The sequence below is a fragment of the Pongo pygmaeus genome, chromosome 15 (genome assembly GCF_028885625.2).
Source record: "Pongo pygmaeus isolate AG05252 chromosome 15, NHGRI_mPonPyg2-v2.0_pri, whole genome shotgun sequence".
In the NCBI taxonomy this organism is placed as follows: Eukaryota; Metazoa; Chordata; class Mammalia; order Primates; family Hominidae; genus Pongo; species Pongo pygmaeus.
In genome coordinates this window covers 103,858,511-103,871,737 of record NC_072388.2, presented here as the reverse complement: position 1 = coordinate 103,871,737, position 13,227 = coordinate 103,858,511, and the positions used below count along the sequence as shown (strand labels likewise).

Genomic DNA, 13,227 nt, shown 5'->3' with positions numbered 1-13,227 from the left:
TCCTGAGGGCTCCAGGGACAGCCCCTGGCCTGGGGGACTGGGGGACCCTCAACAGTGAATGTTCACACGGGACCTGGGGACCCCTCAACAGTGAATGTTCACACGGGGCCTGGGGGCCCCTGGACAGTGAGTGTTCACACGGGGCCCGGGGGGCCCCTCAACAGTGAGTGTTCACACAGGGCCTGGGGGCCCCTTGACAGTTAGTGTTCACACGGGGCCTGGGGGCCCCTCAACAGTGAATGTTCACACAGGGCCTGGGGGACTGGGGCCCCTCGACAGTGAGGATTCACATGGGGCCTGTCCAGCGCTCACCACGTTTGTGGGAGCCCACGTCCACTGCCCTCCCACAGCCTCTGAACATGACAGTCGCACACCGGGCTAGGTCTGCTTTTTATTGGCCACGCATCCAGCCGCCAGCCTCAGGGCACACACCTGGCAGGGGGCAGGCTCGGGCAGGCTGCCCTCCCTGGGTGGGCAGTGAGGGGGCAGCGGCTGCTGGGTGTCACCCTGCAGCCTCTCAGGTGGACCTGTATTGTCCCCAGGGCCTGCCCACACTGGGCAGCTGGCACTGGGAGGGGTTTTCTGTTGATGTGATGGCCAAGTTTCAGCTGCAGGGCAGAGACCTGGCATTGGCAGCAAAGGCAGACCGCCCCTCACTCCAACTTCAGGGGCTGGACATGCTGGAATGGGGGCCAGACCCCATGGGAGGGGACCCTGGCCTGCCATGGCACTGCCTGCCAGCTTACCCCTGCCCAGCACCCCCAACTCAGCCACCTCCAAGCAGTAAAGACTTGCAAAGCATTGCGTTTTGATTAAGCCCTGCTGGGCTGAAGGGCAGGCAGAGCTGTGGTGGACACTGGCAGGACGCAGCACCCCCCGACTGGCCCTTGGCAGGCTGCACCGGGCGCATGCGGGTGTGGGCCAGGGTTGTCTTTAGGAAGCAGGTGGGAGGCTGGCACGTGCAGGCGGTCCAGGAGGGCACCAGGCCTGGCAGGGCACTGGTGCCTGTCGGGGTCCCAGCCACAACACCCCAAGAAGGCTCCAGGAGGGCCCCGGCTGGGTAAGGCACGGAGTTTTGGTTTCCGGGGCCCAGTCCCAGCCTGGCCCCCAGAAGAGCCTCTCTTGGCAGAATGGCAGCATATCCTGTGGCCTGGGCTATCTCACTTGGCCTTGGGCCTGGGCCTGAGGCCTGTAAGAGAGAGAAAAAAATGACATTATTAGGAGCAGTTTTGCTGGGTACAATACCAGGTGCCCGCTTCTGGGTCCCCAGGTCCCTGAACCCCTCATCACCACTGTCCAGCAGGTTGTGCCATGCATCTCAGGTCCACTCTGACCCCAGGCTCTTTCTCTGGAGCAGCACAACTTATCTAGGTGGAAGGTGCTGGGATGGCCTGGCCAGGCTGGGTTTTGGCAAGGCGTGGCAGCCTGAGCCTGTCTCCTCTCTGCTGAGATGGGGAGTCTCTGTGGCCTGTCCCCCACCCCCTGTCTGAGACCCAGGATGCACTCTGTCCTTACTCATTCATCCCCACTGCCACCACCTGCAGCCCTCCATCACGTCCACATTGGGCCCTGGGCCCCACACGAGGACCACAGCAGCGCTTTCTCCAGTGGGCTGCTGAGGGCGCTCAGCCCTGCCCCAACAGCTCCCGCCACCCAGATGGCCCCCACACACGGCCCCACAGGCCTCCTGCCCCCAACGCCCTCTTCGCTTTCTGGTCCAGGGGCCCTCGATGGCCCTTGTCTGAGTGCCACCCCCACTGCCACCACAGTGCCAGGTGGTGTCGCAGCTCCCCAGTGGGATGGCCCAGGCAGGGTTTGAGAATCACTACTCTAAAGAGACAGCAAGAAAACAAAAACTGTCCAAAACAATCACTCAAAGGGGAATCTCAGCACCATTCCCCACTCAGGGAACCTGGAGAAATGGCCAAGACCAAGGCCTGGGCAGGGATGGGGGGGATCAGCAAGTCTGGGGTGAGCTGGGAACAGGGGCTTGTGCCAAAGATGGGAAGCGCTCAGGGGCTGTGGGTCAAGGGCCCCCGCTGGCCCCCATCAAATGCACGGCAGTGGCAGTGAAGGATTACTGCACATTCAAAACTCACGTGATGGAAAAAGGGAGGGGAGAGGGGAACGCTCGGAGGAGGGGCGGCGAACACAACCGCGCTGCAGCGGTTTGTTCCACAGGTCACCACCGGTGCTTATTAACCAGACAGCATGGTGTTCGTGCAGTGGAGGTTCAGAAACCACCCCCGCAGCCGTGGTCAGCACTGCTGCCACAAACGTCCCCACCCAGCTGGGGAGGACATGGCATCCCTTGGGGTAGAACTCCTGCCCCAAAACTCAACCTGGACCTACTTGGGGGGCGCAATCAGGCAAACCCAAAGTGAAGTTATCTTCCAGAATGTCAATGTCATACAAGATAAAAAGGGGCATGAATGTTCTAGAACAAAAGAGACTGAAGTGATATGACAACCAAACACAGCATGTGACTCTGGATACAATCTTGTTTGCAAAAACAACAAAGCAACAACTAGAGAAGGAATTATTGGGACAAGTGGCACATCCGCACTGGGACCAAGTATTAGAAGCATGTGGACTTGAAGCGCCCCGCAGCATACCCTGCCCGGGGGGGACTGGGAGGACGGCAGCGCACCCTGCCCGGCGTGGGGGGGACTGGGGAGGATGGCTGTGCCCTCAGGTGTCTGTGGGCGAGTTTAGGGCTCCAGTGCCATGATGTTTATAAGAGACTCTCAGATGGCTCAGTTGGAGGGGGGCAATGTAGCAAAATGGTCACAATTTTGGTATTTTTGGCAAATGGTTGTAATTTTGGGGAGAAGGTGTTGTTCATTCTGATCTCTATGCAATTTCCTGTGGTGTTGAAGATTTTCTAAATAAAAAGCTGGGGGCTGGACACGGTGGCTCATGCCTGTAATCCCAGCACTTTGGGAGGCCAAGGCGGGTGGATCACCTGAGGTCAGGAGTTTGAGACCAGCCTGGCCAACATGGTGAAACCCTGTCTCTGCTAAAAATACAAAAAATTAGCCATGCGTGGTGGCGCGTGCCTGTGGTCCCAGCTACTCGGGAGGCTGAGGCAGGAGAATCACTTGAACCTGGAAGGTGGAGGTTGCCGTGAGCTCAGATCGCACCACTGTACTCCAGCCTGGGCAACAGTGAGACTCCGTCTTGAAAAAAAAATAAATAAATAAAAAGTTGGGGAGAGAAGAGGATTCCTTCCTCTTGCCCTCAGCTGCCTGCATGGCAGGAGCTGGGGCGGGTGGAAGCTAAGCACGTGTAGCAGGTTCAGGAGGGAACCGGGTGGAGCGTGGAGCTGGCACTGGGCACGTCCATCTTTCACTGGACCATTGTCAGATGTGGCCGCCCGCCCCAGGCCTGCATGCTCCACTGTTCCTCACACTCAGGGCCAGCAAGTCCAAGTTCCAGCCTCTAAGGGAGATAGATGCCAGCACCTTTCTAAAAAGTACACGTGGGTGCTTCACACCAGAGAGCCACACTCGGAAGATGACCCTGGAAGCAAAAGCTGGAACCCAGGGTGAAGGCCGTGCCCCAACAGCGAGGACAAGCTGTCCGGAGAAGCTTCTCCGGGCTCACGACTGCTCTTGGCTCTGACGGGCACCAGCAGACCTCATGTGTGCACCTTGAGCCTAAGCCCCAGGCCCAACGGTCAGCATATCTGTGATACACGGACACCGGGCTGGCTCTGAGCAAGGCTGGAGGTGCTGGAAGACGCCACGACCTGGGCTCACAGAGCTCACGACTGGCCAGGCTGGACCTTCTGGTTCTCTGCTGTAGCCCCTCCTCCACCCAGTGCAGGCTGGTCTGTCTAGCTGGATGCATCAGCCTCTCCAGCCATGTGGACGGACCTGGCTGACTGACCTTTGGGCTGGGGGCCCCCCAGAAGATGCGGTGTGCTGGGGGTAATCTGCTTCTCCACAGACCCACCCATGGCCTCGGGGTGGGAGGACACTGTCCAACAGGAGGGGGGTTGCAGTGTGCTTGTCCCTGGCAGCATCTGCCCTTGCGACTGTCCCGGTCTCCTCACAGACTTCCTGGGGACATGCCCCAGGAGGCCCCACGCCATTGACATACTCAGAGTGAAGATATCCCTCCACCGACAGACAGAGCAGGAAAGCCACAGGGTTACTGGAACTGCAGTTAGGGCCAGGACACCAGACAGGAGCAACCTCAGCCTGTCCTGCCAGCCAGGAGGTCCCGCCCACACCCCGGGGCCCCGGATCCTGCTCGCTAAGGGAGCCCGGCTGGCCCTGCCACCTGCCCTCTCGAGGCCCGCATGCCCGGAGCCAGCACTGAGGTTGCGTCCTGCCCGCAGGAGGCACCAGTTGAGCAGGTAACCTGCGGAGAGGGAGGGGACTGGGCGGGGAGCCACCACCAGGGCTGCGGAGAGGCAAGGCCGCACTGACGCACCGCGCGGGCTGGAGAGAAGCCGGGTTAGTGTCCCAGAGGGGAGTGGGCAGCAAGCTCCAGCCCCACTGCCCTGCAGCTGCCGTTAGCCCCCACGGAGTGCCAGCTGCGTACATACCTTACTGGATCACACACAGTTTCTTTGTTTTATTATCATCAGAATCAGGGGGAACCTCTGCTTCCAAATAAAAGAAACGCACTCAACGGCTTATCACACAGGAGCAACCCTGACTTGGAGTGGGTGGGGCTGGGGGGCCCGGGACAGCCATGCCAACACCCTCTGAGGGCTGCCTGGTTCTCTGGCCACTAAGCCACATGGCAGCCACTTGCCTGGGACCTGGTGCCCGGTGTCCGCCCCCTACTCCCTAACGGAGGTGACGTGAAGGTGGGAATTGGTAGGTTGGAGGAACGGTTGCACGGGCCGCGGCAGCCCACAGTCGCCCTGTGGTGGACGCGCTGCCGCCTCCTCTCCCGCGCTGCACCCAAGTCACCTCTCCTGGGTGCCGCTGGAACTTGCAGTACCCAATGGGGAAGGGGAGGGACCGGCTGGGTGCCAGCGCCCTGGCGTGGGACGGTGCCCGGGGCCCCTCCCTGAGTTACCTTCCTGGCTCCTGGAGGGACGCTTCTTCCTTCGCTTGCCGGTCCCCTTTGAGGCCCGGCCCCGGGCCCTGGGGAGTGTGCCCGACCCCGAGGAGTCGGTCACCGCATCCTCGGAGAAGGACTTGTCCAGGGATGTGTCCAGTGCGGACTCTGGGGCCGTGTCCTCCTCGTCCTCGTCCTCATCCCCACCTGGGCCTGCTGCAGGAGGTCTGGCACCACGGCTATGGACAGCGTCCTCCAGCCCCTCACTCGTGCTGTCGGCTTCGGCCTGGAGGACGCCCAGCAAGGACGTGGGATCCTTGGCATCTTGCCTTGAACTTCCGGCTGCAGGGGGCTGGTTGCTGGAGAACTTGAGGGGCTTCAGGGCCTGAGCATCTCCCAGAGTCACCGGCCAGGCCCCCTCCAAGGGCTGGGGGCACTGGGGATCCTCAGTGGTTAGGACATCGCTGGCATCCACATACCAGGAAGAACGCCTCTCCAGGGGCCGGGGACCACCCTCTTCCGACTGCTCCAGGGTGGGCTGAGGGCCAGGGGTCACGGCGTCTACAAGGTCCCAGCCCTGGGACTCGATGGCCATTGTAGCATCAAGGCTGGGCTCAGAGGCAGGACAGCGTGTGCCGCCCACGGAGTCTCCTGCAGGGTTACTGGTGGCCACTGGACAGAGGGACACACCAGTGAAGGGCAGGCACCCTGCCCCGAGCCAGCGCAAGTGCAGCCTCCTCCATCCCGCTGTCTACCTGAATACCCTGCAAAGCCTCCTCCCCAGGAAGCCTCCTCTGATGTCTCAGAGCAGGACTCGGCCTCAGCGTCCTTGGTCTGTCTACACTGTGGCAGGGTGGGGGACACTGGGCCACGCCATTCCCAGCACCCTGAGGCAGCCACCCCAGGAATGGGGTTCTCCCACCAGGGCCTTGCTGCCTGCCTTTCCTGCCACCTCTAGCACCCGCCGAGCCCGGGGGCATCTGTCAGTGGGCGTGGCCTCATCTCTCTGGAGCCCAGCGGGCTGGATCGCTGCTTCAGCACTAAGGGCAGGGCCTGTTGTTACGGTGGAGGAGCTGGAGTGAGTGGAGGGAGGGATGAGGGATGAGGGCTGAGCGGCCACCACCTGTCCCCTTGGCTGTCCCCAGTCTTAGGGGCCTCCAGGGTGGCCCAGGGAGAGGAGAGGGCTTTCCAGTGAAGTCAGGAGGACTTCCTGGAGGCACATGGTAGGGACAGTGGCAAAAGGACCATGAGGAGGCAGTGGGAGGGGTCTTACCAGGCTCTGTGGCTCTTGGGGGATCCATGGAGGCTGCCCTGCTGCCCCCTTCGGTGTCCCCGCGGCCCCGGGCCGTCTTCCGCAGCTGGAAGCCCTTCCTGATGTCGGCCAGCAGAGCATCGATGACACACACCTCCTCTTGCTTCCCGGGCCCCTTCCTGACTGAGGAGCGTGGGGCACTCAGAGAGCGGCACGGGACCCTGGAGCCCACCTAGAGGGCTGGGGGTGGTGGGGAGGCTGGAGCACAGACAAGGATCCCGGAGCCGCCCCCTCCCCGCCCAGCCGGCCCAGCCTCACCAGGCTTCCCGTCCTCTCCCCGAGGCCGCCGCGCCTCCTCCTCCGCCAGCTGCTGCTTCCTCCTCTCTGCCTTCGCCGCCTGCTCCTTCCGGTCCTTGTTCTCCTGCACTGGCAGATGTGGCCCCGTCACCCCAGCGTGGCATCCCTCAGGGGCTCCGTGGGCCTGGGCGTCCCCCTCCCTGAGCCGCAGCAGCGCACGGCCCACATGGCTGTGTCAGCCCGGTGAAAGGTGCCTCTGCCCGTCCTGCTGGAGGAAGCCAGACAGGCTGTGCCCCGCCGGGCTGCCCCACCTTCAGGGCGCGGAGGAATAGGTCCCGGAAAGCCTTCATGGTGCTGAATGTGTCCTCCAGGGACAGCTGCTGGGTGTCCTCACACAGGTAGTCAGCCAGCTCCCGCTGCTTCTGCTCGATGGCGTCAAACAGCTCGTCCAGTGCCCGGAAGGCCGAGATGCTGGCCTGGGGGCAAGGGCACGTGTCAGTCCTGTGAGAGCCCCGCGCGGGCACCACCTGGGGTGAGGCTCTGAGTTGCGGGAGGGTGGCGGCCACAGGGACAGGCCCTGAGGATGGTGGTCTCTGAGAAGGAGCAGGGGCCTGTACCCTGACCATGCACACCTGGGGAAACTCGGTCCCCAGGATCCACCCTGGAGCCGGGAGACAGCACAGCCACTCGCCCGGCTCGCTCTATCAGGGCAGCCTCTCCTGCCAGCCCCAGGCCCAGGTACCCACTTGCCTGGAGGCGCTCGGTGTACTGCTCCTGGACCTCGGCCACGGAGGCAGACACCTTCCGCTCGGTCTCCAGAAGCTTCTTCAGGTTGGAGCTGGCCTCTGAGCGGATGATCTCCAGGTTGATCCTGAAAGGTGAGGACGGCCGGGCAGAGACAGCAACAGCTGATGTCAGCCTCTCTGGGACAGGGGAGCCCCTCCTGTGCACACCCCCCACCCCGGGTGCCCCACTGTGTACACCGCAGGCTGTACTCTGAGGCTGCACGTGCAGTGTTGGGGTTGAGCGCCTGTTCCAGCCGGCCCTCAGCCCCCTGTGAACATCTGGGCGGGGACCCTAATGGTCAGCCTGTCCTGCTTGCCTAGTTCTCCCCAAGGCTGAGCAGCTCCTGAGCCAGAGAACCTTCCAGGGCAGGTGGAGCCCAGGAAGGACCCTGTGCTAGGGGCCCAGACTGTGTAGTGGGGTGGCCCAGGCTGCCCTCCTGCCTGGGTTGTGTGACCCAGGAGGTGACACTGCTTTCCTGGGCCTCCGTTTCCTCATCTATACGATGAGGGAGGCCCGAACCTGCTCACGGCTGTCGTGAAGGTTCACCTTGTGAAGGGGCTGTATTAGACCTGCCCCTGGCGTGACCCTGACCTGGCCAGCCCTTGCCCCCTCTAGGTCTGTTTCCTTGCTTAAGTCAGAAGGGCAAAGGCCACGGCAGACCCGGTCCTGTCCCAAAAGGAAAGTGTTCTATTGGGCAGGGCTCCGCGGCGCCGGGGCTGCGCTGCGGCTGTGAGACCCAGCCCTGGCGGGCAGCCACCTCACTGGCTGGGGACAGAAGTCAGGCCCCCGCCTGGCTGAGGTGGGTGGGCTGGCAGGAGTTGCCTACCCTGCTGCTTGCGAGGGCTGCTCCAGGTCCCGGGGCAGCTGCAGGAGGTCGGGGTGGCTCTTTTCCGCTTCCTGCAATGGGACACGTGCAGTGAGGTCCACTGTGGCCACACTCTCCACCTGGGGATGCCCCTGTTCCCACTCCCCCAGCTCCACCCCTTAGCAATTAAGGTCCAGAAAACCCCCAGCACTCCAGACCCTCAAATCTTTCCCTTGGGCCTGGCTATGACTTTGTGATGTTTCTGCTTTTCCTAGGGACTGTCCCCCAGACCAGGGACAGATATCCTGGGGAGGGACAAGGCTCGTGCAGGGAAGCCAGTGCTGCAGGAAGGAAGGGGTGCTGGAAGGGGTGGGGGCGTGGCTCTGATTGAGGCTGCTGGCTCTAGACGGGGTCCTGAGACAGGGAGACCGGCGGCCTGAGTGGTGAGCACAGGGGGGTATGGCCTCTACGCCTCTACACTGCAGGTCCGGGGGGACTCGAAGCCCTCCCATCATGCCCCCGCTGGTGCCCGCCGCCACGGCCCACCTCCAGCACGTGGTGCAGCAGCGTCACGCGGTTCTGCTGGGACTTGGTCTCCGTGAGCTTCAGCAATGTGCTGATCTTGAAGCCGTCGGCGTCACCGGTGTGGCTGCCCTGGGAGGGGCAGGGAGTGAGTCTCGCCAGCCCCCGGCACCAGGTGGGATGGGGAGCTGCTCCTGACTTACGTAGTTGAGGAAGTTCCCAATTCTCAGGATCAGCTGGCAGAAGATGGGCAGCTGGCGGCTGGTGAGCAGGCCTGCAGGGGCAGCCAGGGCTGGAGAGGGGCTCTTGGTTTGGAGCCCCCAGATGCCCTGGCGGTGTGGTCCTGCTTGCCAGTGCCGCTGCACTCCCTGGCTCCTCCCCAGGCTCAGCCCAGCACCGGAAGGGTCACAGGACAGGGCTTGGGGGCTGCAAACCCTCCACCGATGGGAGTGGACACCTACAGTGTGCCTGACAGACGTGAGCTGTGCCTCACTGGTCTGTACCTGTCCCTCTCCCTGCCCAGTGGCTGTGGCAGGTCTCCGTGGATTCCCCTTTCAGAGATGGTGCCCGTGTGTGTGCACTTGTGTCTGTACATGTATGTGAGGGTGTGTGTGTTGGGGGGGCGTGTACATGTGTCTGTGTCCTGTGTGCATGTGTGTGACTGTGCTTGTGGGCTTCTGTGTGTGCACGTGCCCGAGTGGCAGTGTGCTTGTGTGCACGTGCCCGAGAGTGGCGGTGTGCTTGTGTGTGTGTGTGCGTGCCTGAGAGTGGCGGTGTGCTTGTGTGTGTGCATGTGCCTGAGTGGTGGTGTGCTTGTGTGCACGTGCCTGAGAGTGGTGGTGTGCTTGTGTGCACGTGCCTGAGTGGCGGTGCGCTTGTGTGTGTGCATGTGCCTGAGTGGTGGTGTGCTTGTGTGCACGTGCCCGAGAGTGGTGGTGTGCTTGTGTGTGTGCGTGCCCGAGTGGCGGTGTGCTTTTGTGTGTGCACGTGCCCGAGTGGCGGTGTGCTTGTGTGCATGTGCCTGAGAGTGGTGGGGTGCTTGTGTGTGTGTGTGCATGCCCGTAGCGGTGTGCTTGTGTGCACATGCCTGAGAGTGGCGGTGTGCTTGTGTGTGCACATGCCTGAGAGTGGCGGTGTGCTTGTGTGTGCACGTGCCTGAGAGTGGCGGTGTGCTTGTATGCGCGTGCCCAAGTGGCAGTGTGCTTGTGTGCATGTGCCTGAGTGGCGGTGTGCTTGTGTGTGTGCACGTGCCTGAGAGTGGCGGTGGGCATGCGTGTGTCTGTGCGTCCAGCAGGTGTGTGCACCGAGGTGGCGGCAGCAGGGTGGTTTCCGGAGTGGTGGTGAAGGCTGGCACCCTTAGGTGCTCTTAGCCGCCATTATGATATTGGCAGTAGCAGGGGCCCCGAGCAGCCCTCCGGCCCCAGTTCGGAGGCCTGTCCCTCCTGCACACGTGCCCTGCTTGGCCCCACTCACTTTCGCAGGCAGCCAGCACCAGCTGGGCCTTGGGCCGCACCATGTCCAGCACGGCGGCCGCGCCCTCACACAGCAGCATGCACTCGATTCGCAGCTGGTAGCTGGGGATGGCACAGACAAGGATCAGTGGCCTGCACCCTCCACCTGTCCCTGCCAGAGGGGCACTCAGCACAGGGCTCTGGCTTGGGTGGTGGGCAAAGGGAGGGGGTTTCCACCGCCAGCCCCATCCAACAGGCACCCTCCTGGGCCTGTGCAGAGCGGGATCCAGTTCCTCCAGAGGCCTCCAGCCCCATACTTTGAGGGGAAGGACTGGGGGTGGGGCACGAGTGATGTTTAGAAGCCCGACCGCTGCAACGCTGCTTCTGGAGCCCAGGGCAGCCATTGGCACAGCCCCTTCTCCTCCCTGGCTGGGCCCTGCTCCCTATTCCTGTTCTCCTCCCACCTGGGGCCCAGGCCCTGGGATCTGAAGGCGGCCGTGCTCACCAGGGAATGGCCAGCAGGAGGAGGTAGAAGTGGTCGGCGCTGGCCAGCTTGGCTCGCTCCTCTGTGAATGCCCGCAGGTTTTCAATCTGCCAGGAGGAGAACGGCGTGTGGGATCCCCCCACGCCAGCTTCCCACCCTCCCGGACTGCCCGCCGGGCTCAGCCCCTCCAGTGCTCAGCATGGCTCCCTGTGGCTCACGGTTCAGGGCAGAGGTGGGGCTGGGGTGCCTCCCTTCTCTCTCCCTGCTGGGAGCCCCCAGGACAGCCTCTCCCTTGGTTGGTGGCACTAACTGGGGGCGGGGTGTGGGGGTGGTCCTCTCACCTCGTGCTTCTCCGGAAGGAGCTTAAGGAGTTGTTTGAGAACCTCCACATCAAACTTGGTGGTATCCCCGGCCCGGATCATAGCAGCGACCTCCTCGTTGGAGCTGGAGCAGGGAGAGGACCAGGCAGGGGTGAGTGAATCATGAGTCACCCCCACCCAGCCTCTTTGGGACCCCGCCTGGCAGGGTCTCCCCACGTAGTCATGGGGTGGCCAGGGCAGGTGGGACACAGAGCGGTCGAGTTGTTGCCCACGGTCACGCGGTGAAGGGGACCCAGGCTGACTCCCATCCTCGCTACCCTCCATGGGCCCTGCTCAGAAGATGCAGGATGGGTCAGGTCCAGCCAGCTCCCTCGGGCCAGTGCTGGACACCCGCTGCAGGAAAGGACTCGGGGGCTGACAGTCAGGGCCCACTGGTTTAGCTGCTACTTGTCTGTGGCCTTGTGGGGGGAGGTCCCAGCGCTCTGTGCCTGGGAGCCTGGACCGCCCCTAGCTGGGGCAGCATAGGGTTATTACCCGCCCACAAGCCTGCCTAGGGGGTGCAGTGTGCACTTCCCATGGTGGCCTGCAGAGGGCACTGCTGGGCCCAAGTCAGGAGGCTCAGGTGGAGGTGAGGCTCCGTGGCCTGGGACGGGGGCCACCTCCGTCACTCACCACTTAAATTGCTTCAGGAAGATGTTGAGGTTCAGGCTCTTCTTGGCATCGAGGAAAGTGATCTAGAAAACCCCCCACCCAACAGGCTGGTACCGGAGGGTGGCCAGGCAGGCGGCCCCGGTCTGAGTCCCTTCCCCGTCCCCACCTCCTTGGGCTCCTTCCTGGCTCGGGTGGCCGCTGCGGTGGGCTCCTTGGGCTTGGCTGCAGGGAATGAGAACAGCCGCTCGATGCTGGAGAAGTCGGGCTCCACAGCCTCGGCGTCGGGGCTGCTCAGGGACGCCCACATAGAGTTGTGCTCTGTCGGGTGGGGACACGGCCAGTGAGGCTCTCGCAGCCCCGGGGCCTGGCGATCCAGCAGGCAGGGGCTGGAGCCTCCCAGAGGGTCTAAAGGATGCCCTGCCTGGGGCCCAGCAGGTCCAGCACACAGCAGGCACCCTACCTCCCTACCTGAGCACCTGTAGCCCGGGCCCCAGGGCACCATGGCACCCCGGATGCACTGGCTCACGGGAGCATGTGGAGGGGGGTCCTCAGAGGTAGCCCCTGCCCTGCTCCTTCCCCGTCCCCACCTCAACCACAGGCGCCGAGCCCAAAGCAAGGGCCAGGCTGCCCTGGCCACGCACGGGCAGGACGCGCACACAAGTTCCATGTGCCACCTGCCCCTCTCCCCAGCAGAGACCAGCCCCCGTCCTCGGAGAAGCTTCCCTTGGGGGTCTGGGGACCCTCACCACGTGCCACGTTGGATGGCAGCTTCTGCCAGTTCAGTTTCTTCATGCGCAGTGTGGGTGGGTTCACCCGCCGATGGCTGGGGACCCATGCTGAGCCCAAGCCGTGGTCTACCTGGGCCACGATGACCTCCTCCATGCCTCCTGCCACAGGGCGGCTGCAGGTGCAGGGCAGTAGTGGAGGTGGGGGTGGAGGAGGGCCCCAGCCCATACCAGGCAGCAGGGGTGGGGGTGGGGGCGGGCATCCCATGCCCGGGAGTGGTGGAGGTGGTGGGGGCAGGAACTCACAGGAGCCTGGCAGGGGTGGTGGTAGAGGAGGTGCTGGGGGGGCCATGGCCCCCAGGCCTGGCAGGGGTGGGGGTGGCGGTGCTGTTGGGAGGGCCTTAGCCCCCACACTGGGCAGGGGGGGTGGTGGGGGAGGGGGAGGGGGCGCGGCACTGGAACCAGGGAGCAGGGGTGGGGGTGGGGGTGGGGTGGACGCCTGCTGCTCCAGGGCTCTGGGCTGTGAAACTTTCAGGATGCTCTCACTCTGGGTGTGGTCCACGGGCTCGCAGGCAGCAGCTGCTGCTGGCTGCTGGCCCTCCACGCTGGGCTTGGGGGTTGTAGTGTTTTGCGGGGAGCTGCCCCTCTGGCTCTGGTCTAGGTTGGCTTGGACGCTTTTATGGGCCTTGACCAGGGGGCTCGGTCTGGGTCGCCCCTTGACAGACAGGAGCCGCTCAACCACTTCCTCCAGGGTGCATTCCTGAGCTGCAGTAGGGGATGTCCAGGGTGAAGGGAGAAGGGAGCAGGGGAGGGAGGCATGGGGGCTTGAGGAGGAGGCAGGAAAAAGCGGCCACCTCCCCTGGGCAGAGGATGGGTTGGGGCCAAGGACAGGCTCCCTCCCCCATGGTCTGAGAC

General features: G+C 63.5%; 1 protein-coding gene across 4 annotated transcripts in view; it reads right to left on the bottom strand.

The window, feature by feature from the left end:
* Positions 1-379: 379 nt before the first annotated feature.
* INF2 (inverted formin 2) overlaps positions 380-13,227 on the bottom strand; it is a 30,428-nt gene continuing 17,580 nt past the window's right edge. Inside the window, exons 8-23 of one of the 4 annotated variants that reach the window (XM_054448738.2) lie at positions 12,334-13,077; positions 11,754-11,905; positions 11,609-11,670; positions 10,958-11,060; positions 10,638-10,723; positions 10,155-10,255; positions 8,885-8,955; positions 8,706-8,813; positions 8,181-8,251; positions 7,319-7,439; positions 6,880-7,044; positions 6,590-6,692; positions 6,293-6,454; positions 5,038-5,691; positions 4,556-4,612; positions 1,011-1,189 (exon numbers count right to left, since the gene is read on the bottom strand). In XM_054448738.2, the coding sequence (XP_054304713.2) occupies positions 4,557-4,612; positions 5,038-5,691; positions 6,293-6,454; positions 6,590-6,692; positions 6,880-7,044; positions 7,319-7,439; positions 8,181-8,251; positions 8,706-8,813; positions 8,885-8,955; positions 10,155-10,255; positions 10,638-10,723; positions 10,958-11,060; positions 11,609-11,670; positions 11,754-11,905; positions 12,334-13,077 (2,759 nt within the window). In that variant the 3' untranslated portion in view covers positions 1,011-1,189; position 4,556. Of the gene's footprint in view, positions 1,190-2,483; positions 4,165-4,555; positions 5,692-6,292; positions 6,455-6,589; positions 6,693-6,879; positions 7,045-7,318; positions 7,440-8,180; positions 8,252-8,705; positions 8,814-8,884; positions 8,956-10,154; positions 10,256-10,637; positions 10,724-10,957; positions 11,061-11,608; positions 11,671-11,753; positions 11,906-12,333; positions 13,078-13,227 lie in introns of those variants that run through there. The other 3 variants (XM_063652088.1, XM_063652089.1, XM_063652087.1) reach the window with 3 other exon arrangements.